This window comes from Geotrypetes seraphini, chromosome 7 (assembly GCF_902459505.1).
Source record: "Geotrypetes seraphini chromosome 7, aGeoSer1.1, whole genome shotgun sequence".
NCBI classification, from domain to species: domain Eukaryota; kingdom Metazoa; phylum Chordata; class Amphibia; order Gymnophiona; family Dermophiidae; genus Geotrypetes; species Geotrypetes seraphini.
In genome coordinates, this window is record NC_047090.1 from 109199542 (window position 1) to 109223217 (window position 23676).

Genomic DNA, 23676 nt, shown 5'->3' on the forward strand with positions numbered 1-23676 from the left:
CTATACACTTCCCCCCTCTTTTACTAAGGTGTGCTAACCGATTAGCACACGCTAAACGCTAACACGTCCATAGACTAACATGCACGCATTAGCGTTTAGTGCGCACTAATCAGTTAGTGCACCTTAGTAAAAGAGGGCCTTAGTCCAGCGAGTTTCCAGTTTATTGATATCATAGGAAAAATAGCTTATAAAAAAAACTGGAAACTCGCTGGACTAAGTGTATAGCCCTTGATGGAGTCTATGTTAACTTGTTTTTTTACCAAACTTTTCAAGCCACACTCATATATATATATACAGTATATATAAGCACACACACTAATACAGCTACTCTTCCCCTTAACACTTTCAGAACCATAAATATGGTTCAGATACCAGCTCAGCTAGGTATCCCAGAGATGGCTGTAAGTAGAGGTTCTTAAATACTAAAAATGTTAAAATACAGTACATTTTAATTTTGTTTGCAAGGCAGTACACAAATGCAAAATTATCACAATATTATAAATCCAGCACTTCGTGAGCTATGGAAAAAGAAAAATTCCATTTGCTCACGCTGACAAAACAGCTGAATTTCTATATTTCTGAAGCAGATAGAATGCAAATAATTCCCATGCATCATCTGCAAATCTGCCAGTAAGTACTATAGATTGCCTAGAATCCAGGATCCCCTCTTTGTACCTCCTGGAAATGTGAAATCCCTTTTCTCTGTCCACACACATCTAAATGGGATGCACAGAACTGCAATAAGGACAATGAAACTGTATGCTAAGGTAGCTTAACAGTACTGAGGAGTTTCCTGCTGTTTAAACCCCCCCCCCCCCACACACACACCTTTTACTAAGCTGCGGTAGAATTTCTACCACTGCCTGAAGCACTAAATGCTCCGATGCTCACAGGAATTCTATGCACGTCTGAGCATTTAGTGCTCCAGGCCACAGTAGAAACATCTACCGTGGCTTAGTAAAAGAGGGCCTAAATTGTTTAACTTATCTGCAAAACAGTTCACCATGCACAGCTAACAGTTTCATCCTGCTGGAGTTTCTACATCTACAGCAACCAGCAATCATTTGGGCCCACAGTTCCCACCAAAATCTAACAAAATGCATTTCTGATTCATGCTTTTTCTCTTTTAGATCAGATTTTAATGCACTCGGTGAATTTTTGAGCATCTGAGAATTAGTTCCACCTACTCAGACACATTAATTTCCTGCTGTGAGGGCGTAGGACAGCATTAAGGAGACAACCAGTGGTTAAGATGTAAAGTTGCAAAGTTTCCTCCATTTATAATTCACTGTTACCTTGAGCACATCATTGAAGTATCCTGTGATTAATCCCAGGCGTCAGTTTATCAAGTACCCTCTTTCATTAGTGCAAGAAAGTGCACCAAAAATTAAGCAAGAAAAATATGGACACTGAGCACCAATTCTATAAAGGCAATCGAGGACGTATTAGGGCCGATATTAGGGTTGCGCAAACAGGGCAATTGTCCTGTCATAAGGGGCCCCAAACCTGCCTGAAGCTGAAAGAGGGACAGCCTGCAAGCAAGCTTTGGGACCCTATCATGTCTAGCTCCGGCCCTGAGCGCACCTATCCTGTAACGATGGTCGCAAAACCAATTTTACTGTTTTTTTTAATTTAAAAACAGCTAACTTTTCTTTACCATGCGCCATGATGAAGAAAAGTTAGCTGTTTTTGAATCCCTGATGCAGCTGGTTAACGGTGGGAGGTGTAAGAAAAATGTCTGAAAAACAAGAGCAGTGAGGTTCATGTTTATCTTGGACAACTAGAACACTGGTGGACATCACGAGCATTCTTCGTCTTCAGCTAAGTGAAAGATTTTTCCTTTTTCCATTTGTGCACATGGGTGAGTGGTTGCCCAGTTTGAGATAAATATTTCACTTGGAGGAGTTGACAAGCAGTGTGGCAGCTTGAAGTCCTTTGGGACTGCTGTCTGTACTATATATGTGATATTTGAGGCTTTTTCTCCACCTATTTGTGTTAATTAATATCTTCTCAGGCCAGCCCATCTCTGGCTGGTAGTATTTTTGGTAATTTTTTTATTTAAATGTCTCTAGCATATCCCCTCTCTTCCCATCTTTTCTCCAGAGTATACATATTAAAGTCTCTTAATCTGTCCCCATACAATTTATGATAAAAGACCACTAACCAATTTTATAGCAGCTCTCTGGACTGACTCCATCCTTTTTATATTTTTTTGAAGGTGGGGTCTCCAAAATTTCACACAATAGTCCAAATGGGGCCTCACCAGAGACTTATACAACGGCATTATCACCTCCCTTTTCCTACTGGCTATTCCTCTCCTTATGTACCCAAGCATCCTCCTGGTTTGACCGTCGCCTTTTGTACCTGTTTTTCCACCCTGAGATCATCAGATACAATCACCCCCAAATCCCGCTCTTCTTCCACACACAGAAGTACTTCATCTCCTATACTATACTGTTCTCCTGGATTTTTGTACCCTTACCCCCTGTTTTACAAAGGTGCGTTAGCCATTTTAGCGTGTGATAAATCTACGCACGCGCTAAACGCTAACACATCCATAGATTAACATGTACGCGTTAGCATTTAGCGCACTGAAACGCTTAGCGCGCCTTTGTAAAAGGACCCCTTAGTGCATGAACCTGCATTTTTTAGCATCAAATCTTACTTGCCAATTAATCTTTCAAGTATTTAAATGTCTGTATCGTATCTTCTCTATCCCTTCTTTCCTCCAGAGTATATATATTCAGGTATTGAAGCCTCTTCTCGTATGTCTCTCGGCGCAATCCCATTATAATTTTCATTGTCTTCCTCTGGACTGCTTCAAGTCTTCTAACATACTTAGCAAGGTATGGCCTCCAGAACTGAACACAATATTTCAAGTGAGGCCTCATGAACAACTTGTACAGAGACATCACACTTCTCTTTTTCTGCTGGCGATTTCTCTCTATGTAGTCCAGCATTCTTTTGGCTTTGGCCACCATTTTGTCACATTGTTTCGCAGCCTTGAGATCCTCATACACTATCCTGTCAAGGTCCCTCTCCCTGTCTGTGCATATCAGCTTCTCACCCCCATGCATTAGAACATTCTTCCAACATTCGCTGATCTCTTCTCGTGTTTTCTATTCCCTCCAGAGTGTCTACTCTGTTGCAAATCTTCATGTCATCTGCAAAAAGACACACTTTTCCTTCTAATCCTTCAGAAATATCACAGCGAATCCCACGAGAACTTGCAGCAGCCTATCAAAGAGCGGTGCACCACTGGCTACTATCTTTACAATCTTCAGGATTTCAGCGCAGGATACACGCTGGACCACCAGGGAACAGGTACGCAAGGGAAGGAGGGAGGGTGGTAATTATTAGTGTCGGCCGGGGCAGGAGACGGGAAGGATCCCTCCTGTCCTGGCCTAAGGCAAGCCTGCAGGAAGTCCGGGAGGGTTTCGGGTGGTCACTGGAGGATGACTCGAATATAAACCGGGACCCCCATTTTGGGGCCAATTTTTCCCATCTCTTGTTAGGTCCTAGCTCATGCTCGCTGTCTAACATCAACTCTGGCAGGATAAACATTTCAAATCTGGCATACGGTAATCACAAAAGTAAAATTATTTTTTGTACCTTTTGTTGTCTGGTCATTTTATTATTCAAATCATGTTTGTCCCAGGCTCTGATTTCTGTTTGTCTTCTGTTAACTCACTCACCAGGGTCTCCTACCCATTTTAAGTTTTCTTCTTTCTCCGTGTTTATCAACCATCTTTCATCCCTGTATCTTCCCTTCCACTGTCATAGCCAACATTTCATATGCAACATTTCTCTCTCTCTCTCCATGCCCGCCACCCTATGTCCAACATTTCTCCCTCTCTCTTCTCCGTGCATGTCTCCGTCCCGTCCACCATATGCAGGATTTCTCCCTCTCATTCCTTTCTACCTCTCTGTTGCATCTCTCTCTTCTTTTCCTCCACCCTATGTCCACCAATTTTTTCTTTCTCCCCTCATGCACAGCAACTTTCGATACCCCTATGCAGCAGCCTTCCATCCCTCCCTCCCATCCCCTGTGGAGTAGTTTTCCATCTCTCCCTCCCATCCCCCTGTGCAGCACCCTTCCATCCTTCCTATCCCCCTGTGCAGCAGTTCCCAATCGACACCCCCGCCCACCACCATAAGACCTCAACTTTCGGGCCTCCTAAAACAGCAGTAGTGGTGAACCGGCTGCTTGCGGCCTGCCCACCAGGGCTTCCCTCTGCCACGTCACCAGCGATGTCATCAGTGACACAGTAGAGGGAAGGCCCTGGCGGGGAAGGCCAGGAGTAGCCTGTTAACTGCCTGCCTCCACCACTACTGCTGCTGCTTTAGGAGACCCAGATGTATTTCAGGAGACTCAGGACTCATTGAATCAGTGAGTTCAATTTTTTAAGAAAATGAATCGGTAAATCGGGCAGCACTGCTCTCCACTGCTGCACCAATTGGAATGTCTCCTCTACTGTGACAGAGAATATTGGCTTTCCTACTGTACTGCAAGCTAGCAGAAGGGACATAACTCATTCACCTGGACAGGTCTCACAGGAAAAACAGGAAGCAGCTATCGCTCATGCACATTCACTGTGCATATCCTGAAAACAAAATTACCTAAGTGTTCCTGAGGATAGGTTTGGGAACCACTGCAATATCAGTTAAACATTGTTTTCTTATCCACTTTTTAAAAGGGCACTTACTTTAAATGGTCCAGGGTTAGCCTCTGCATTTTGACCACTTCATTGTTGCATGTTCTGTCATAGAAAGGGTTACTTCTTTCTGAGAAATAATCCAGAACTGTACCACTGTTTAATATAGGGATCCATGAACTATCAACCCAGGAAATCCCCAGTAAGTTATCTGCAGGCAGATAGAGTAAAATTTGTTAATAAGTCCAAAGAACTCAACTGAAGTTTAAGTAATGATGTGCAAAATTAATTATATGTGGCGTCAAGTGCTGGTAATATTTAGAGATTGTTCTCCACATGGAATTTAGATTTGATTACATTTACTTGCCTTTCAAACTGTTGTTTGTTTGTTTTTTTTAATTAAAACTTAGTTGCTATTGAGTTTAGAGCAGGTAATGAAGCAGATTAAAACAAACAAATCTTAATTAAATAAAATTTACAACATGAAACAAAAAAATACCAAACACCAAGAAATTAAGGATCACAAATTTCTCCCATGGATATCCCATGCCTTTTGTAATTCCAGCACTGTTTTTGACACTACCACCTTTTCTAGGAGGGCGTTATAGATATCCACCACTCATTTTTCCACAGAATTTCCTCCTGGAAGAGGCAGTGGAGACAAGAATGATGCTGAAAATTCATTTATATGCATTTAAAATCTGGAAAAAAAATTAAAAAGTTTAAAATATTGATTCTGAAAATTTTTTTTTAAAGGCATGAGACATATGCAGAGGATCTCTAATGGGCAAAGCAGCTGTGAAATAACCTTTGACATTCTAAGGAATCACTGGAGAAATAGAAGTTGCTTACCTGTAACGGTAGTTCTTCGTGGACAATTGATCATTCAGCCACACAGACCCGCCCACCCGCCCAGTTGCCGCCAGCTATAAACTCAACTGAGGGGGGTGGGGGTGGAACTGTATTTACAGTAAGTACAGTAGACAGGAAAGATGTTACATGCACAGAAAGCTCCTCTACAGTTTTCTGTGCTAGGAACTAGCCAGGATTGGGCGCCGTCAGGATGACGACACCTACTGTGGGGCTGAATTGATCATACTGTCCAGGGAGAAGTAACTATTTGACAGGTACACCACTAATAAAACCAAAGGCATTGTGAAAGTTGTGTGGCAAATACAACCATAGACTAGATGGGCCACGTTGGTATTTGTTGCTGCTTTCATCCACTATATACTACAAGACTGCTACTAGAGGCTGAGAGTGGGAATTAGGGGAGGGACATTACATTATATGAGTGATTTCTATTCCGCCAATACCTTGTGGTTCAAGGCGGATTACAAAAGAAGTTATCTGGCCATTTCAGAGGAATTAAAGAGAAGAGCGAGTTGCTTCAGAGAATTGGGATGAGTCTTGCGGTGTTAGTTTGTCTTCAAGGATTTCTTGAATAGCAGGGTTTTTATTTCTTTCTGAACGATTTGTAGTCTGGGGTTGTTATCAGTAAATTGGAGAGTTGTAGTCCAGTTTTGCTGCTTATGTGGCTAGTACGCCATCATACAGTTTTTTCCATTTGACGTCTCTGATTGGGGCCTACGTGAACAGTTTGTGGGTTCTCCTATGTCTGATTGAGGTAGTTTGGATTAGGCAGTTGTTTAGGTAGGCTGGGCTGTCTCCATTTATGGTTTTAAATAGTAGGCAGTAGAATTTGAATTGTACTCTTGCTTGTATTGGGAGCCAGTGTGAGTCGAGGTATGCCGCTGTGATGTGGTCATGTTTCCTCAGTGAATAGATAAGTCTTAGTGCTGTGTTTTGAACTGTTTGTAGTTGTTTTATCATGGTTGCGGGGCAGAGGAGATAAAGTATGTTGCAGTAGTCTAGAAGACCTAGGACTAGGGACTGGACCAAGAGCTGGAATTGTGTTCTGTCGAAGAATTTTCAAACTTGCCTCAAGTTTCTAATGACCGCGAATTATTTTTCTATTGTTTTGTTGATTTGTGGTTGCATAGTACAGCATCTGTCTATCGTCATTCCTAGAAATTTTAGAGTGGGTTCTATGGGATATGTGATTGAGTTTATAACTAGATTTGTTATGGTTGAGGTTTTATTATTTTTGAGGAGGATAAATTTTGTCTTGGCTGGGTTCAGTTTCAGTTTGTGATTTTTTATCCATGTTGCTACATTCAAAGTAGGCCAGGGTTTGAGCCTGGGCAACTGAAACATTGCATTCCTTATCCAAGTCCTGGCCAATATTCAGCAGGCAACTGCATAAGCTCCAGGGGCCAGTACTTTTGCAATTAGTGCTGGATATTCAGGGTCCATGCCAGCACTGAATATCTGAGGCCAATTCTTCCCACTAGAAGAAAATACCAACCACCACAGGCCTAATATTGACCAGTAAGTTTGCACTTGAGGCAAAGGAAGGTTAAGTGACTTGACCAAGATCAGAAACAGCCCCAGTAGGACTTGAACCCTGATTTCCCTGGCTTTCAGTCCACTACTCCAGTGTTTCTCAACTTCTTCAAGTCAAGTACCCTCCTAAGTCTAACAAATATCAACCGAGTACCCCCACCCAAGCTCCGCCCCTGACCCCACCCCATAATAATAGTACTAATTGCAATGCAATTTCTTCTATCCATTTTTTCATATATATACACAATATAATCTTATTGATACATAATGGTAAATACTGTACAAAATTAAAAAAAACACAAAGCACACTGTACACAGAGAAAATCTTAATTATCATTTATATTATATTCTTAAAATATGCAATGTCACCTCAGTAACAACTATAGAAAAATAGACAAATATTTTTCCTATCTTTGTTGTCTGGTGATTTCATGAGTTTCTGGTTGCACTTCCTTCTGACTGTGCATCCAACATTTCTTTCTCTCTGCCTCCTGCACACTTCCTCTCCTCCAGTCTTCATTCCCTCCACCTCCTTGAGTCCAACATTTTACTCTCTGCTCTTCCCTCCTACCTGAGTGTAACATTTCTCCTTCCCTTCTTTCTGCCCTCCCCATCCATCTCTCTCTCTCTCTCTCCGAGTACACTTTCTGCCTCCTGAACACTTTCTCTTTCTCCTCGCCCCTTCCCTCAAGTGTGACATCCTTCCTTCCCTCCCCCAGTCCATCTCTCCCCAACCCCTCAACACATGTTCTCTCCCCAAGCCCCATTTCTCCCTCTCCTCCACATCATGTCAATTTCTCCCTCTCTCATCACTCTCACTCATCCTGCAATAATTTCCCTTCCTTCCCTCTCCCCATTCCCACTCACAACTAATATGCTCTCTCCCCATACATCATCTCACCCTCCCCTCCAGCGTGCAGCACCTTTCCTTTCCCTCCCCTTCCCCTAGCAAAGGCCCAGAGGCTGCCTGATGGAACCACAGCTAAACTAACTCTAGCGGCAGCTGCGTGGGGTAGTTAAAAGCACACAGTGAGCTGCCGCTAGGGAGATGAGTGGTACTGCTGAGCTGGCAATTCCATCAGGCAGCCTCGAGGCCTTGGCTAGTCCGTCTCGCCTCCGATGATGCAACTTCCTCTTTTGTCGGAGGCAGGCTGGCCTAGCAAAGGTCACACAGTGAGCTGCTGCTGTTTGAGGAGGGAGGCTGGGGATTGAAGATGAGGAAGGCGGGTGATACATGATGGCAGGAGGGAGAATATAGCGACGGCACTGCATAGATGTGACAGAAGAAGAAAGTTACAGCACCAGCGCTGTGTACCCCCTACTGTGTGTTGAGAAACACTGCACTACTCTAACTGCTAGGCGATTCCTCAAAAGGGTTACGAGTGAACTACATGCAATAACTTATTTTCATGAATATATATAATTTTGTAACATAATTTGATGTAAGGAATTTATAGTTATGCTGCTCCTCAAAAAATCATTGCTGGACTCTACCTGCCCCTCCAATTATCATCCCCCATCTCCCTCCTCCCCTTCTTATCCAAGCTACTCAAACGTGCTGTTCACTACCATCATCTTGACTTTCTTCTCATGCTATTCTTGATCCACTTTAATTGGGCTTTCACCCTCTCCATTCTATGGAAACTGTCCTTGCTAAAGTCTCCAGTGATCTGACCCTTGCCAAATCCAAAGGCCTCTACTCCGTTCTCATCCTCCTTGATATATCTGCATGTGACACTATACTCACTTAGATTTCAGGGCTCTGTTATTGCATTGTTTTTTTCCCATCGCACTTTTAACATACACTCTGGAGGATCCTCCTCCGCTGCTATTCTGCTATTGGTCGGCGTACCTCAGGACTATGTCCTTGGACCTCTTCCCTTTGCTCTAATCTCCTCCCATGGTTCCAGTACCATCTCTATATCTCACAAATCTATCTCTCTATGCCCAAAATTTCTATAGGAATCCAGGCCTGAGTATCAGCCTGACATTGCTACCTGGATGTCTCATTGCTATCTAAAATTAAACATGGACAAGACATAATTTCTTATCTTTCCTCCTAACCCTGCCTCCCCTCTCCCTCTCCCTCCATTCTCTATTTCAGTAGATAACACTCTCATCAGCTCACAGCCTCTGGATAATTTTTGACTCATCTTTTTCCTTCTCTTTGCATATCCAATAGACCGCCAAAACTTATCGCTTCTTTCTATACAACATCACTAAAATCAAGTCTTTCCTTTCTGAGCACACCACCAAGACCCTCATCCACATTCTCATCACCTCTCACTTGGATTACTGCAACTTGCATCTCGCAGGTCTTCCACTAAGACATCTCTCTCCCCTACAATCTGTTCAGAATTCTGCTGCATGTCTCGTATTCTGCCAGTGTCATTATGTTCATTTTACCCCTCTCCTCAATTCACTTCATTGGCTCCCTGTCTGCTGCCGCAAATAATTCAAACTCCTCTTATTGACCTACAAGTGTATTCACTCTGCTGCTCCTCAATACCTCTCCCTATATTCTGTCCTAAGAACTCAATTTGTCAGATAGGTCTCTTGTCGGTAGAGGTCCTCTCTTGTACTGTCAACTACCGACTCCATCTCTTCTGCCTTGTGGCGCCGTATGCCTGGAACAGCAGCAGCCTTGGTACAGCAGGCTCTATCTCTGGTCGTATTTAAATCCAGGCTGAAAGCCCACTTTTTCAGTTTTAACTGCATCTTAAGTCCAAACCATACCAACTTATAAAGCACCATAACTGTTTGTCATTTTCTCTGTACTCCCCTACCCTCTCTACCTCTTTTTCACTTTTATTTCCCTATATGAGCAGCATATATTAATTCACCCTTTTTGTCCTGTGTGTCTGTCATAATTAGATTGTAAGCTCTTTCAAGCAGGGATTGTCTCTTGCATGTTTAATTTAAAGCGTTGCATGCATCTGGTAGAGCTATAGAAATAATAGCAGTAGTATTTAACCATTAATTTCAAAGTGTAGTATAATAAATAAACATATACGATCAAAATTATTTGAATTATTATAACAGAACAAAAAAAAAGCACTATCATAGGCGACTACTGCCTTTCAGTACTCACATGCAAGCTAAAACAAATAAAAGTCTCAGGTTGTACATCAATAATATACTTCTCCGGTTTCCCAGCCCAGATTCACTTCCTGTGCAGACTTTCACTGGCCCACAGTTCTTCTCACTGCATGAGAAGAAATATTTCTTCTTTCTTTAGAAAACCAAAATTATAAGCTCATGAAATGGGGATAAGGCCAGGATTGGCTGAGCCAGTCCACAACTGGGACCAGCTGCTGACATTTTTTGTCTAAATGCCTTTAAGCTCTAAGTTTAAAGAGTCATTTAATATTTAGCATCTTGAAGAGAGTTTTCAATAGTGGCCAAAGAGATAAACTGCAGTCCAAGTCTGAAAAAAACACGGCACAGGCACAACCTCCGCCACTTTTAACGTTACGGTGAGAAACAAGTGCTTTGAGCAAGAAACAGCGCCCAGGATCTCAAACTTACCACGGATATCCACAGCCGCCATAGCGAAAGATCAAGAATTTCCGGCGCTATATTGTGACGTCACGAAAGATCTTAGGAACCACAGTTACCATAGCGAAAGAATAAGAACTTCCGGTGCTACAAAAATTAATGTTAACAAAGAGCGTCCTCCAACTGACGCCATGTTAAGATTGGCTGCAGACTAGGAGTGCATAGTTCTATGGCTTCTTCGCTTCAGTAGATTCTGTTTTCTACGTTCTCTTTTCTTCGTGACAAAATCAGCCCTCGTCGCCTCCTCTCACACACGAAAAAGTGCTCAGAATAGTCTGAGATTTAGATTTTTACCGAAATCAAATATTTAGAAGTAGATAAAAAGCCAGATATTGTCTTTTGGAATATTTGTAATTTAATTGGTGAGAAAACATTGCAAAGATACAAAATCTCGCTTATTAGGAGTGTTGTCACACTCATTTGAAAACTTTCTCATTCTCTAACTCTTTAAGCCCTATTTCTCAAGAAAGGAAAGTCAGAGAGAAGAAAACCAAGTGGTCTAACTAGTAGAAAGAAATCCGAACACACCTTCCTACCTACTGTTTCCCTTTACCGCCTCCCTGCAGTTCAGCTCCCCATATCAAGATGAAGGGCTGTCATTGCACAGATGAGATGGAACGCTGTGTATATAACCAAAATTACAAATGCCAAACCTGTGAAACCAAAGCACATACTTTTAACTGCTGGGTGGAAGACAATTTTCAGCTAAAAATTGTTCCTTACTTTTTATATTCTTTCAGAGGCTCCAGAGAAAAGTCAAAATCATGTGTGTGTGTGTCCCTCTTTATAAAACTGCGATAGTGTTTTTTAGCACAGGCCGGCACGCTGAATGATCTGCACTGCGAGCAGCACAGAGTATTCGCGCTGGTCTGCGCTAAAAATTGCTATCGTGGTTTTGTAAAAGGGGGGAGGGGGAGTTAATGCTCCTTTGATTCATTTGCAAAGCAGTACCACACTTAAATCATTCTAGAGTTATACCCTGGATGCTTTGAAAAAATATCTCTTTGGTTTTCAATCTCACTCCTTGCCATGGTAAATCTCACTCTTTGAGATGATTCACTCTTGGCATCTCTGGGACATATCGTGTCTTTTTTATTTTAAAAATATGAAGCCCTGGACAATGTATCAAATTGGTGGAGGCGTAGCGTTATATGTTAGGAGGGCCTTGAATCAAATGAACTGAAAATTCTACAGGAGTAGAAACACACCTTGGAATCCCTGTGGGTAGAAATTCCATGTGTAAATGGGAAAAGGATAGTGATAGGAGTCTGTCTGACGAGGACTACAGTCTACAGTCCGCCTGACCAGGACTACAGTGGACTACAGTCTGCCTGACCAGGATGAATGGACATATTCTGAAATGTTATCAGAAATTAGGGAGGCTAAGAAATTAGAAAACACAATAATAATATGTGATTTCAACTACTCCAATATTGACTGGGTAAATGTAACATCAGGGCATGCTAGGGAGATAAAATTCCTTGATGAAATCAAGGACTGCTTTGTGGAGCAGCTGATTCTGGCACTGACAAGAAGTGAAACAATTCTAGACCTAGTTCTTAGTGGAGCACATGAATTGGTGCATGAGGCAATAGTGCTGGGGCCACTTGATAACAGTTGCCATAACATGATCATATTTGATATAATCCCTGGAATAAATTCACACAGAAAATCCAATATATCAGCATTTAACTTTAAAAAAAGGAGAATATGTTAGCATGAGAAGAATAGTAAAAATGAGGAGCAGCTGCAAAACTCAAAAATTCACATCAAGTGTGGATGTTATTCAAAAATACCATCTTAGAAGCTCAGACTAAATATATTCCATGTAATAAAAAAGGAGGAAGGAAGACCAAACAGCAATTGGTATGGTTAATGAGTGAGGTAAAGGAAGCTATTAGAGTCAAAAGAGAATCCTTCAGAAAGTGGAAGAAGGATCTGACTGAAAATGTAAACAGCACAAGGAATGGCAAGTTAAATATGAGGTGCTAATAAGAAAGGCAAAGAGAGACACTGAAAAGAAGATTGCTCTGGAAGCAGAAACAATTTTTTTTTAAAAATTAGGTACTGTATATTAAAAGCAAGAAGCCAGGAAGAGAATCAGTTGGACTGCTAGACAACCAAGGGATGAAAGGGGCTCTCAGGGAAGACAAAGCCATAGTGAATAGATTAAATGAATTATTTGCTTCAGTCTTCACCGAGGAAGATGTGGGGGAGTTATCAGTGAGAGAAATAGTATTCAATTCTGATGATTCAAAGAAACTCAAGCAAATCTCCCATGTCCAAATGGTCTTGTTCCAGGTGTTTGGGATTTAGACAAATTTTTGGATGAAAATGTGGTGTAAAGATAGACTTGCTAGCAGTCTAGACAATCAATGGCCTGGCCGTCCAGATAGATGATTTAAAAAAAAAAAAATTCTACATGTATTTTTTGAGAATTGACACTTTATCACTGCCAACTTTGGGCGACTAGCGCCTTACGTCCTAATCAGACTTAGACGTTTCTTTTGATTATACTCCTCCATGAGTTTAAGCTAAAGTCCACTATGTAGAAGAGGGTGGATCAGAAAATTACATAAGAAAAATTTTTTAATACCAATAATCAAAGGGATTATAGCGAAAGGTCAGTGAAGTCCTTTCAATTAAATCTTATATAGTACCTTCAACAACAGGAGACAAAGGAGGAGCAGGAATCAAAGACTTTTTTGAAGCAAAATAAATGGTTAGATGTAAAGGATCAAAAAATATATAATGTACAGATTTGTACTTCACAACACATTTACAAGGACATTTTAAGAAATACAATGCTCCTAACTGTAATACTCCAGGTTTTAACAAAACAAATTGGGTTTTTTTTTCTTTTTTTGCATCTCTCTTGAGACATCAGGAAAAACATTTCTTTTTAAATAAAAAAAACTTCTTATCATGATGATGAAAGAACATTCTCAGCAACCACTCTTTATCAGAGACTAAAGCAAAAGTTACCACCATTGTAGCTGGTTTTACATTTCCTTGACCTGAAAACACTCCAATATATTTGAAATATCCAGAGTACCCAGTTCAGTTCAAGCTTCTTCTCGAGGCTATTCCTCATGTTTTTTAAAAGCTGGGAGATAATAAGCCTTCACAATAGGTAGAACAAATTCAGGAGCAACCGCTAATATTTCCATTACATATTTTCTGAACATGTCTCGTGGTGAAACCATCACTTTTTTGGGAAAGTTCAAAAACCTCAAATTTGTAGTTCTGGAAACATTCTCCAAATTTTTCACCTAAGCTCTAAGGTTCAAGTTAATTAAAGTTTCATTCACAGATTGATTAGTGGTAGCTTTCTTATTCAGATCCTCTACTTTAGGAGACAATAGCAAAATCTCTGTAGTAGATTTTTCAACATTTTCTTCCAAGATTTGAACTCTCAGATTTAGAGCATTAATTTGTGAAATTAATATATTTGCCATCTCTGATAGAGCTTCCCAGATTACATCTAAAGTTATTACAGAGGGACAATTGATCAAAGAAGAAGGCATTGAAACAGTTATAATTGAAGAGGAAATTCCACCAGTGTCCTGACGCACTTTAGAAATCAATGTACCCCCAACAGTCTCTGATGTCAGAGATATCTGACTTTGCAGTACAGCTTCGATTCCTGACCCTTGCAGAGAGCTCTCAGCTACTCCTGCTCTGCTGGTATCACCTCCTCCCAGCAAATTTGACATCTCTTCTGTTGAAGAAATGCTGGGTGAGGCAGAAACACTGCTGATTGTTGAAGGCTGCACAGGAGGATTTCTGAGATCTGGGCTTAATGAGGTGTCAGGTCCAGGGAAAACCAGTACTGTTTTTCCCTGAAAATAAGACCGGGTCTTATATTAATTTTTGCTCAAAAAGACGCATTAGTGCTTATTTTCAGCGGATGTCTTATTTTTTTCTGGAGGGTCATTATTCCCTTTAAATCTATTAAATCAAGTGCATTGTGTCTGTACGCCGATTGGTCATGCACTGGGAAGGAGTCCTAAGGCTCTGGTTGGCCCAGGTGCCTAATGCCCCTCCTATGGGCGGGACCTTAGGCATCTGAGACAATCAGGGCCTTAGGCCTCTATGCGGTGCATTCCAGAGTGCACTGAGAAGGGGGAAGGCCCGCCATTTTGCAGTGGTGGCCTTCCAGCAGGAGGGAGTGGGCATCCCTCTTACCGGCCATTAGATAAAGGTACGGGGGCATTCGGGGTGGAGTCAGTGAATGTCTAGGGGATTTTGGGGATGTCGGGGTGGAATCGAGGATGTTGGGGTGTTGGGTGGTGTCAAGAAGTGTTTGGTAGGTTCGGGGGATGATGGGGCCAGCATCAGGAGGGAGTGGGCATCCCTCCTGCCTTGGACTGTATCAGGAGGGTTCACCGTTTTGGCATGAAGAATTGGGTACTCCTCCTGCTGCGGACATTTGGGGGGGAGAGGGCTTCGGGGGTCGATCTTAACTGGGGCTTATTTTTTGGGTAGGATTAATATTACGAGTATCATGAAAAATCATGCTAGGGCTTATTTTCCTGTTAGTTCTTATTTTCGGGTAAATATGGTAGCTCTTGCTTCCTGGTGTCTCACAGGCAGACTTCCAGCATCGGACACTGAAGGATCTTTTGCTCACTGAACAAAAGGATCTATTGGGCCTATCACATATGTGTTCATGGTTTTGGAGGGAAAGACGCGGGGCTTCCCTTTTTATTTCACCATTGCGATAGGTAAGGAAAGCAGAGAGCAAACATTAGACCTCCGCTATCTTGACTCTTTAGCTTGGACTAAGGCTCTTTAGCTTGGAGAAAAGATGGCTGAGGGGAGATATGATAGATGTATATAAAATATTGAGTGGATTGGAATGGGTAGACGTGAATTGCTTGTTTACGCTTTCCAAAAATACAAGGACGCAATGAAACTACTAAGTCAATTTTAAAACAAATTTTTATTCACTCAGCAGGTGTGTATTTAAGCACTAAAAGTATTCTTGTGCATAACTGCAAGGGGGTGGGCATGAATGGACCATGGGCTTGTCACCAAGCATTGTGTGAAACTTATAGAACACTGTCAATTGCACGCACAGGATGCCGGATTTAGGCATGCATATTTATGCCTTATGTGTATGCCTGCTGTTTCACCTCCATTCTGGCATGTAACTGCCACTGTGGCATGGAAGTTATATGTCAAACTGATGCTTAACTTTTGGTGCACTATAGAGAATGAAGGAGATAAAGGACTCCAGTATCCTTTGAACAGAAGATGTCGTATTCTGTTTAATGGAAATGCAGCGCGTGTAGCCTGACTTGACTTTGTGTTTAAAGTACTGTCAAGTCTCATTGCACTTGCTAAGAGTAACTGTAAGTATTAACTTCTGCCAGTATAGGATAAACAGGTAAATATAGTAACACATTGTGTTATAACACTAATTAAACCCATTAGGCTCAATTCTTGTTCTTCATGCTCAGAAGCACAGCAGACCCTGGGGCCAATGTCCACTAGATAGAGCATGACTAGGCAAGCTGTGCTGATTTATAAGATGTTTGTGCCAGCTAAATAAGAAGTGCAGCTGGTCTGCTGTAAGATTTTGTACTTTCTGAAATAGACCCTACTGTAAAAATAATCCCTTAGGGCAGATGTCCAAACCAATCAGAAGCGGTGAATGAAGATGTGGATAAAGGTGATCCAGTTGATATTGTGTATTTGGATTTTCAAAAGGCATATGACAAAGAACTTCATGAAAGACTTCTGAGGAAATTAGAGAGACATGGGATAGGGGAACTGGATTAAGAACTGGTTGAAAGACAGAAAACAGAGAATAGGTTTAAATAGCATTCTCAGTGGAGAAGGGTAAATAGTGGAGTTCCCCAGGGGTCTGTGCTGGCACTGCTACTTTTTAGCATTTATCAATGATCTAGAGATGGGATTTATTTAATTTATTTATTCAATTATTTAGCCCGTCCTCGATTATATTGTGGATGTACTTAGTAACCTGTTCTGGGCCCAGAACAGGTTACTAAGTACATCCACAATATAATCGAGACAGGACAGAGATAATTTACATTATAGACATGACAGTAAAACATATACACTAAGTAGCATCAGGTGAGATTAGGTAGCGTAGGTGTGTTGACTCTGAATGGCATTTCTGGGTGCATGTCCTTAAGCCGCTGGGTTTGTAAAAAGAAAGTTTTTTACGGCATTCCTGAAGCTCCAAAGTCCATCTAGTGTTCTAACAGATGAGGGGATGGTGTGCCATTGTTAGAGGCTGTTTCAGTTGAGTAGGAGCGTTTGCGGGCTGTTTCAGTTTTGAGGGAGTGGCCGGGAGGTATGGTTAGTCGTTTTTCTCCTTGGACCTCAGTAGTCGCTTTGGGAAGTAGATTTGTAGTTTAGTTTTCATGTAGTGCAGAATCGTTTCATGGAAGGTTTTAAAAGCGAGGACCAGGGCCTGATGGGCCTTCAGTCTGTCCCAGCATGGCAATTCTTATGTTCTTAACTTTGAGCTAAGTGCAAAGCTGGCTTTCTATGTCTTTTCTCTAAAGCTGTAGTTGGAGGTCCATTCCTGAACAGTGGACAAGATTCAGTCTGATCTGTTATAAGATGTTTAACAGACTTCAGCCTGAATTTCTTTTGGTAGATCATTCCACAAAGTAGGTGCCAACCAGAAAAATGTCCTCTCTTTAGTGATAACCCAATGTGCTATTGAAAATAAGGTGACTGCATTCTGAAGTTCTGCATGGACCCGAGACATCTAGTGGGTGTATACAGGGATAGCTATCTGCTTAAATATAGAGCTTCTATTTTCACAATGACTTGTACACTTTTCAGTGTAATTTAAATCTGCTTCTGACTGATACAGGTAGTTAGTGATATTTTATAAACAATGGCGTTACATGATCAAATAGTTGCGCGTTCCCCAGGAACCTGATTGCTGCATTATGTAATGTCTGAAGATGCTTAGTAAGGGACTGTGGCAGGCCTAAGTATACTGTGGGGCTCATTTTCAAAAAAGAAAAACATCCAAAAAGTTTTTTGCTGATATCAGTCAGGTGTCACAGCGTATGGTGTAGCCCGATTTGCAAAACCCTGAGGAAGCTGCTTGTTAGCGGCGAAACAGGTCCCCGTCAGATATATACTGAATGGGGCTATAGCGGCAGATTCTAAAAAGCCGTTTGACACAAGTTGAAGTCAAAGATAAGTGCTCCTTTTCACAATTGTTAATGCTGGTTGTGACTTTATTTTGCAAAACATATTGAACCGTTGCTATATATCTCCAGTATTGAGCTATATCACTGAATGTCTAGAACTGCTAACACTGGTCAAGACTATGAATTGTGTTTTCTATGGTGTTATATGCACAAGCTGACTGATATCAGCAAAAAACTTTCTCTCATATAAAAAGAAAAAGTAAAAAAATGTATGTATTAAATATTTTCAGAGTAGCGATAATTTATTAAATAGACAAAGTAGTCATTTTTAGTATATGAAGGTTTTGGATCGATGAAAGATACCCATGCCACAATTCCTTATATGGATAATACGATCATGATCCTTGGAGTGGCAATTCTGAGATTCTTTCCTTCATTTAGTTATTTATTCTCCAATTGATTAACTTTGTGTGGATCTAATTTGGTTTTGGTTAATCTTTTTTCACCTTTTTGACTGATCTAAACTTAGTTGTACTGCACGTATGACCGAAAGTTTAACGAGGCTGCTTGGACGGAACTTGTACGTTGTGACTTAGACCATGTAAAACCAGTTCTAAGTGCCAAAAAGGTATCAAAAGTGACCAGATAAGTACTGCACACACAAAGTACAGACCCACACACACTGCTCCAGTGATCACTTACTCCCCTCCCTCCTCATACCATAAAAATTGGAATAAAAATGTACATACCTGCCTCCAGAAAATCAGCACCTGGCATAGCAAAGCCTAGTAGAGCAGTACAGACTTAAGTAGTGGGGAGGATGGGCTATTGAACCATAGAGAGGAGGATCCAGGCCCATAAGCCACTCTAACCACTGCATTTATGGTGGAACATGTGCACCCCCCAAACCCTACTGTACTGCCATATAGATGCCACCTGCAGCCATGAGGACTATTGGAGTGGTAGACAGGTGGGTCTAGTAGGTTTTAGGGGTGTTTTGGGGGGCTCACCATGACCTATAAAGGAGTTATAGTGAGATGTTTATGTGGCACCCTTTTTGTGAAGTTTTCAGCAGTATCCTGTAAGGTGCCCCACTACTCTGTTGCCATGTCTAGGTGTCCATTCCATTACTTTGCTGGCCCCTCTCACATCCAAAAAGTGGTGGAATGAAAAAAACAAACGGGATACAGCACTGCCGGGGTACAAGCTCTATTGCCAGGACAGGTCAGGACAGAAAGGAGGTGGAATAGCCCTATACATAAAAGAAAGCATACAATCGACAAAAATGGATACAGCAGAGACGACCAACAAGCTGGAATCGCTATGGGTTAAAATACCGGGATGGAAAAGGCTTGAAATAAAGATGGGCCACCCGGGCAAACCGGAGATATCGATAAAGAAATGGAAGCCGAGATGAAGTGAGAATGCAAAAGCGGTAACACGGTTATTATGGGAAACTTCAACTACCCCGGGATAGACTGGAGTCTTGGAAGCTCAAAATGCGCTAGGGAGACAGAATTCCTGGAGGCTATACAAGATTGTTTCATGGAGCAGCTTGTTAGAGAACCAACGAGAGGAAATGCCACTCTGGATCTAATCCTAAATGGGTTAAGGGGACCTGCAAAGGAAGTAGAGGTAGTGGGACCGTTGGGAAACAGCGATCATAACATGATCAAGTTCAAGGTTGAGGTAGGAATACCGAAAGGAAAGAGAACCATAGCGACAACTTTCAACTTCAGGAAAGGAAACTACGAAGCAATGAGGGAAATGGTAAGGAAGAAACTTAGGAACACTTCCAAAAAATGGCAAATGGTAGAACATGCCTGGTCTTTTCTCAAGAACACAGTGAGCGAGGTGCAAAATCTGTATATTCCCAGATTCAGAAAGGGGTGCAAAAAGAGTCGAACAAAAGACCCGGCGTGGATAACTAAAATAGTGAAGGAAGCGATAGGCAATAAGAAAAATTCATTCAGGAAATGGAAAAAGGACAAAACTGAGGGGAACTGGAAAGAGCACTGGAAGTATCAAAAAGAATGTCACTGAGTGGTTCGAAAAGCCAAAAGAGAGTATGAAGAGAGGCTAGCCATGGAAGCATGAAATTTCAAACCGTTCTTTAGATATGTTAAAGGAAAGCAACCGACTAGGGAGGAGGTGCGACCGCTGGACGACGGATACAGGAAGGGAGTGGTGAAGGAGGAGAAAGTAGTGGCAGAAAGACTTAACATGTTCTTTTCGTCTGTATTCACAAACGAAAACACATCCAACATACCGGAACCTGAGCAATTCTTCAATGGAAATTAAGCAGAAAAATTAACATCCATGGAAGTGAGCCTTGAAGATATGCGCAGGCAGATAGAAAAACTAAAAACTGACAAATCCCCGGGTCCGGACAGAATCCATCCAAGGGTTCTGAAGGAATTAAAGGAGGAGATAGCGGAACTACTGCAGCAAATTTGCAATCTATCCCTGAAAACAGGCATGATCCCGGAGGACTGGAAGATAGCCAACGTTACGCCCATCTTTAAAAAGGGATCAAGAGGTGACCAGAGAAACTACAGACCGGTAAGTCTGACCTCGGTTCCGGGGAAAATGGCGGAAGCACTGATAAAAGAAAACATCGATGAACATTTTGAAAGAAACGAACTACTGATAACCAGCCAACATAGTTTCTGCAAGGAGTGATCGTGCCTAACGAACTTATTGCACTTCTTTGAAGGAATTAACAAACGGATGGACAAAGGAGACCCCATAGACATCATATATCTAGATTTCCAAAAAGCCTTTGACAAGGTGCCCCATGAACGCCTACTCTGGAAACTGAAGAACCATGGGGTGGAAGGAGACGTACATAGATGGATCAGAAACTGGTTGGTGGGTAGGAAACAGAGGGTAGGAGTGAAGGGCTACTACTTGGACTAGAGGAGGGTCATGAGTGGGGTCCCGCAGGGCTCGGTGTTAGGGCCGCTGCTATTTAATATATTCATAAATGATCTAGAAACAGAGACGAAGTGCGAAATAATAAAATTTGCGGACGACACCAAACTATTTAGTGGAGCTCGGACTAAAGAGGACTGCGAAGAATTGCAAAGGGACTTGAACAAACTAGGGGAATGGGCGACGAGATGGCAGATGAAGTTCAACGTTGAGAAATGTAAAGTATTACATGTGGGAAACAGAAACCCGAGGTACAACTATACGATGGGAGGGATGTTATTAAATGAGAGTACCCAAGAAAGGGACTTGGGGGTAATGGTGGACATGACAATGAAGCCAACGGCACAGTGCGCAGCGGCCGCTAAGAAGGCAAACAGAATGCTAAGCATAATCAAGAAGGGTATTACAACCAGAACGAAAGAAGTTATCCTGCCATTGTATCGGGCGATGGTGCGTCCGCATCTGGAGTACTGCGTCCAATATTGGTCGCCGTACCTTAAGAAGGACATGGCGTTACTCGAGAGGGTTCAGAGGAGAGCGACGCGTCAAACTTTCGAATAATAAAAGAACAAGAGGGCATTCAGAAAAGTTGAAAGAGGACAGATTCAAAAAGAATGCTAGGAAGTTCTTCTTTACCCAACGTGTGGTGGACACCTGGAATGCGCTTCCAGAGAGCGTAATAGGGCAGAGTACGGTACTGGGGTTCAAGATAGCGGATTACTGCACAGGTCCTGGACCTGTTGGGCTGCCGTGTGAGTGGATTGCTGGGCACGATGGACCTCAGGTCTGACCCAGCAGAGGCATTGCTTATGTTCTTATGTCCTTTTCTAGGCATTTTTGACTTGGACAAATTTTTGGACGAGAATGGGGTATAAAGACGACTTAGCGGTCTGGGGACCAAACAGCTTGAAGGATACTATTGAAACAGGATATTTACGGAATCCCAATAGAGAGGTTTCAATAATGGTGAAAGAAAGCCATGAGTGTTTAAAAGGAAGGCAGAGTAAAGGACTCAAATTATCCCTGTTTTCTTCTCAGCAGCCTGTAGATAAAAGGAAAAAAACACAATTTAAAGTGTCTGTATACAAATATTAGAAGCCTAAAAAATAAATTAGGAGAGTTAGAGTATATAGCACTGAATGATGAGGCAGATATAATAGGTCCATCTCAGAGACCTGGTGGAAGGAGGACAATCATTGGGACACTGTGTTACCTGGATACAAATTATATTGCAAGGACAGAGTAGACCAAATTGGAGGAGGGTTTGCATTAAATGTTAAAGAAGGAGTTGAATCAAACAAAATAAACTTTCCTGCATGACATAGATAGCAGTGTGGAATCTATTTGGATAGAAATTCCATGTGTGACTGAAAGGAATATAAAGGTATACTACCATCCTCTGGAACAGAATGAGCAGACAGATGAAGAAATGTTTTCAGAGATGAGAAAAGTTGGCAAATTAGGCAATAGTATAATAATGGGTGATTTCAATTAACCCAGCATTGACTGGATAAATGTTACATCAGGGATTACTAGGGAGAAAAAATTCCTAGATGTTATAAATGACTGCTTCTTGGAGCAACTGGTCCAGGACCCAATAAGAAGGAGATCTATTTTAGATTTGGTTCTTAATGAAATGCAAGGTTGAGTACGTTGTGAGGTAATTGTGTGGGTCTGTGAGATAACTGTGTTGGGTCCGCTAGGAAACAGTGATCATAACATGATAAAATTTGAGTTGATATGTGGAGTGATGTTGCAAAATAAATCATTTAATTTTCGAAAGGGCAACTCTGAGAAAATGAGAAAAATGGTTAAAAAGTAGCTAAAAGGATCAGTTTCAAGGCTTGGGACTCTAAACCAGGTGTGGATATTATTTTAAAATACCATTGTGGAAGTCCAGACCAGATGTATTCCATATATTAACAAGGGTGGAAAGAAGACAAAACGAGAGCTGGCATGGTTAAAATGTGAAGTGAAAAAGGCTATTAGAGCAAAAAACTGCCCACAAAAAAACAACCCAACAAATCCTGTAAAGAATGGAAAAAGGATCCAATGAAGAAAATAAGAAGAGATATAAGAACTAGCAAGATAGATGCAAAGCATTAATAAAGAAATCTAATAAAGAATATGAAGAGAAACTTGCCAAAGAGGCAAAACTCATTGCAACAATTTTTTTTGGTTCATCAGAAGCAGAAAACTTGTGAGGGAATCCATGGAACTGTTGGATGGTCAAGGAACTAAAGAAGCATTGAGGGAGGATAAGGCCATAACGGAGAGACTGAATTAATTCTTTGTTTCAGTCTTTACAGAAAAAGATGTAAGAGATCTACCTAAACCAGAATGGTTTTCAAGGATGATGATTCAGAGGAGCTATAAGAAATCTCAGTGAATCTGGAAGATATACTAAGCAAATGAACAAGTTAAAAAGTGATAAATCACCTGGATCAGAGAGTATATAGCCCAGGGTACTAAAAGAACTCAGACATAAAATTGCTTACTTGCTTTTAGTGATCTGTAACCCGTCACTAAAATTGGCTGTAAGTACCTGAAGATTGGAGGGTAGTTAATGTTATGCCGATTTTTCAAAAGGGTCCCGGTGAGATCTGGGAAGCCTGACTTCAATGCTGGGCAAAATAGTGGAAACAAGTATAAAAATTAGAATTGTGGAACATGTAGACAAACATGAGACGGAATCAGCATGGGTTCAGCTGAGGGAGATCTTGCCTCACCAATTTGCTTGACTTCTTTGAAGGTGTGAATAAACATGTGAATAAAGGTGAGCAGTTTATCTAGATCGCTGAATCGACTCCATTCTCTTCACATCCTTTTGATAATGTGGCCTCCAAAACTGAACACAGTACTCCAGGTGAGGTCTCACCATGGATCTGTATAAAAGCAGTATAACTTCAGGCTTTCAGCTAATAAAGCTCCTTCTGATGCAACCCAGCATTTGTCTAGCCTTTGCTGAAGCTTTCTCC

General features: G+C 41.5%; 1 protein-coding gene across 2 annotated transcripts in view; it reads right to left on the reverse strand.

Annotated features, from left to right (window-relative positions):
• The window catches only part of MED6 (mediator complex subunit 6), a 42261-nt gene extending 31524 nt beyond the window's left edge, over positions 1-10737 (reverse strand). For both annotated transcript variants that reach the window (XM_033953351.1, XM_033953352.1), the window contains exons 1-2: positions 10590-10737; positions 4707-4866 (exon numbers count right to left, since the gene is read on the reverse strand). In XM_033953351.1, the coding sequence (XP_033809242.1) occupies positions 4707-4866; positions 10590-10611 (182 nt within the window). In that variant the 5' untranslated portion in view covers positions 10612-10737. The remainder of the gene's footprint in view (positions 1-4706; positions 4867-10589) is intronic.
• Between the last annotated feature and the right edge of the window lie 12939 nt (positions 10738-23676).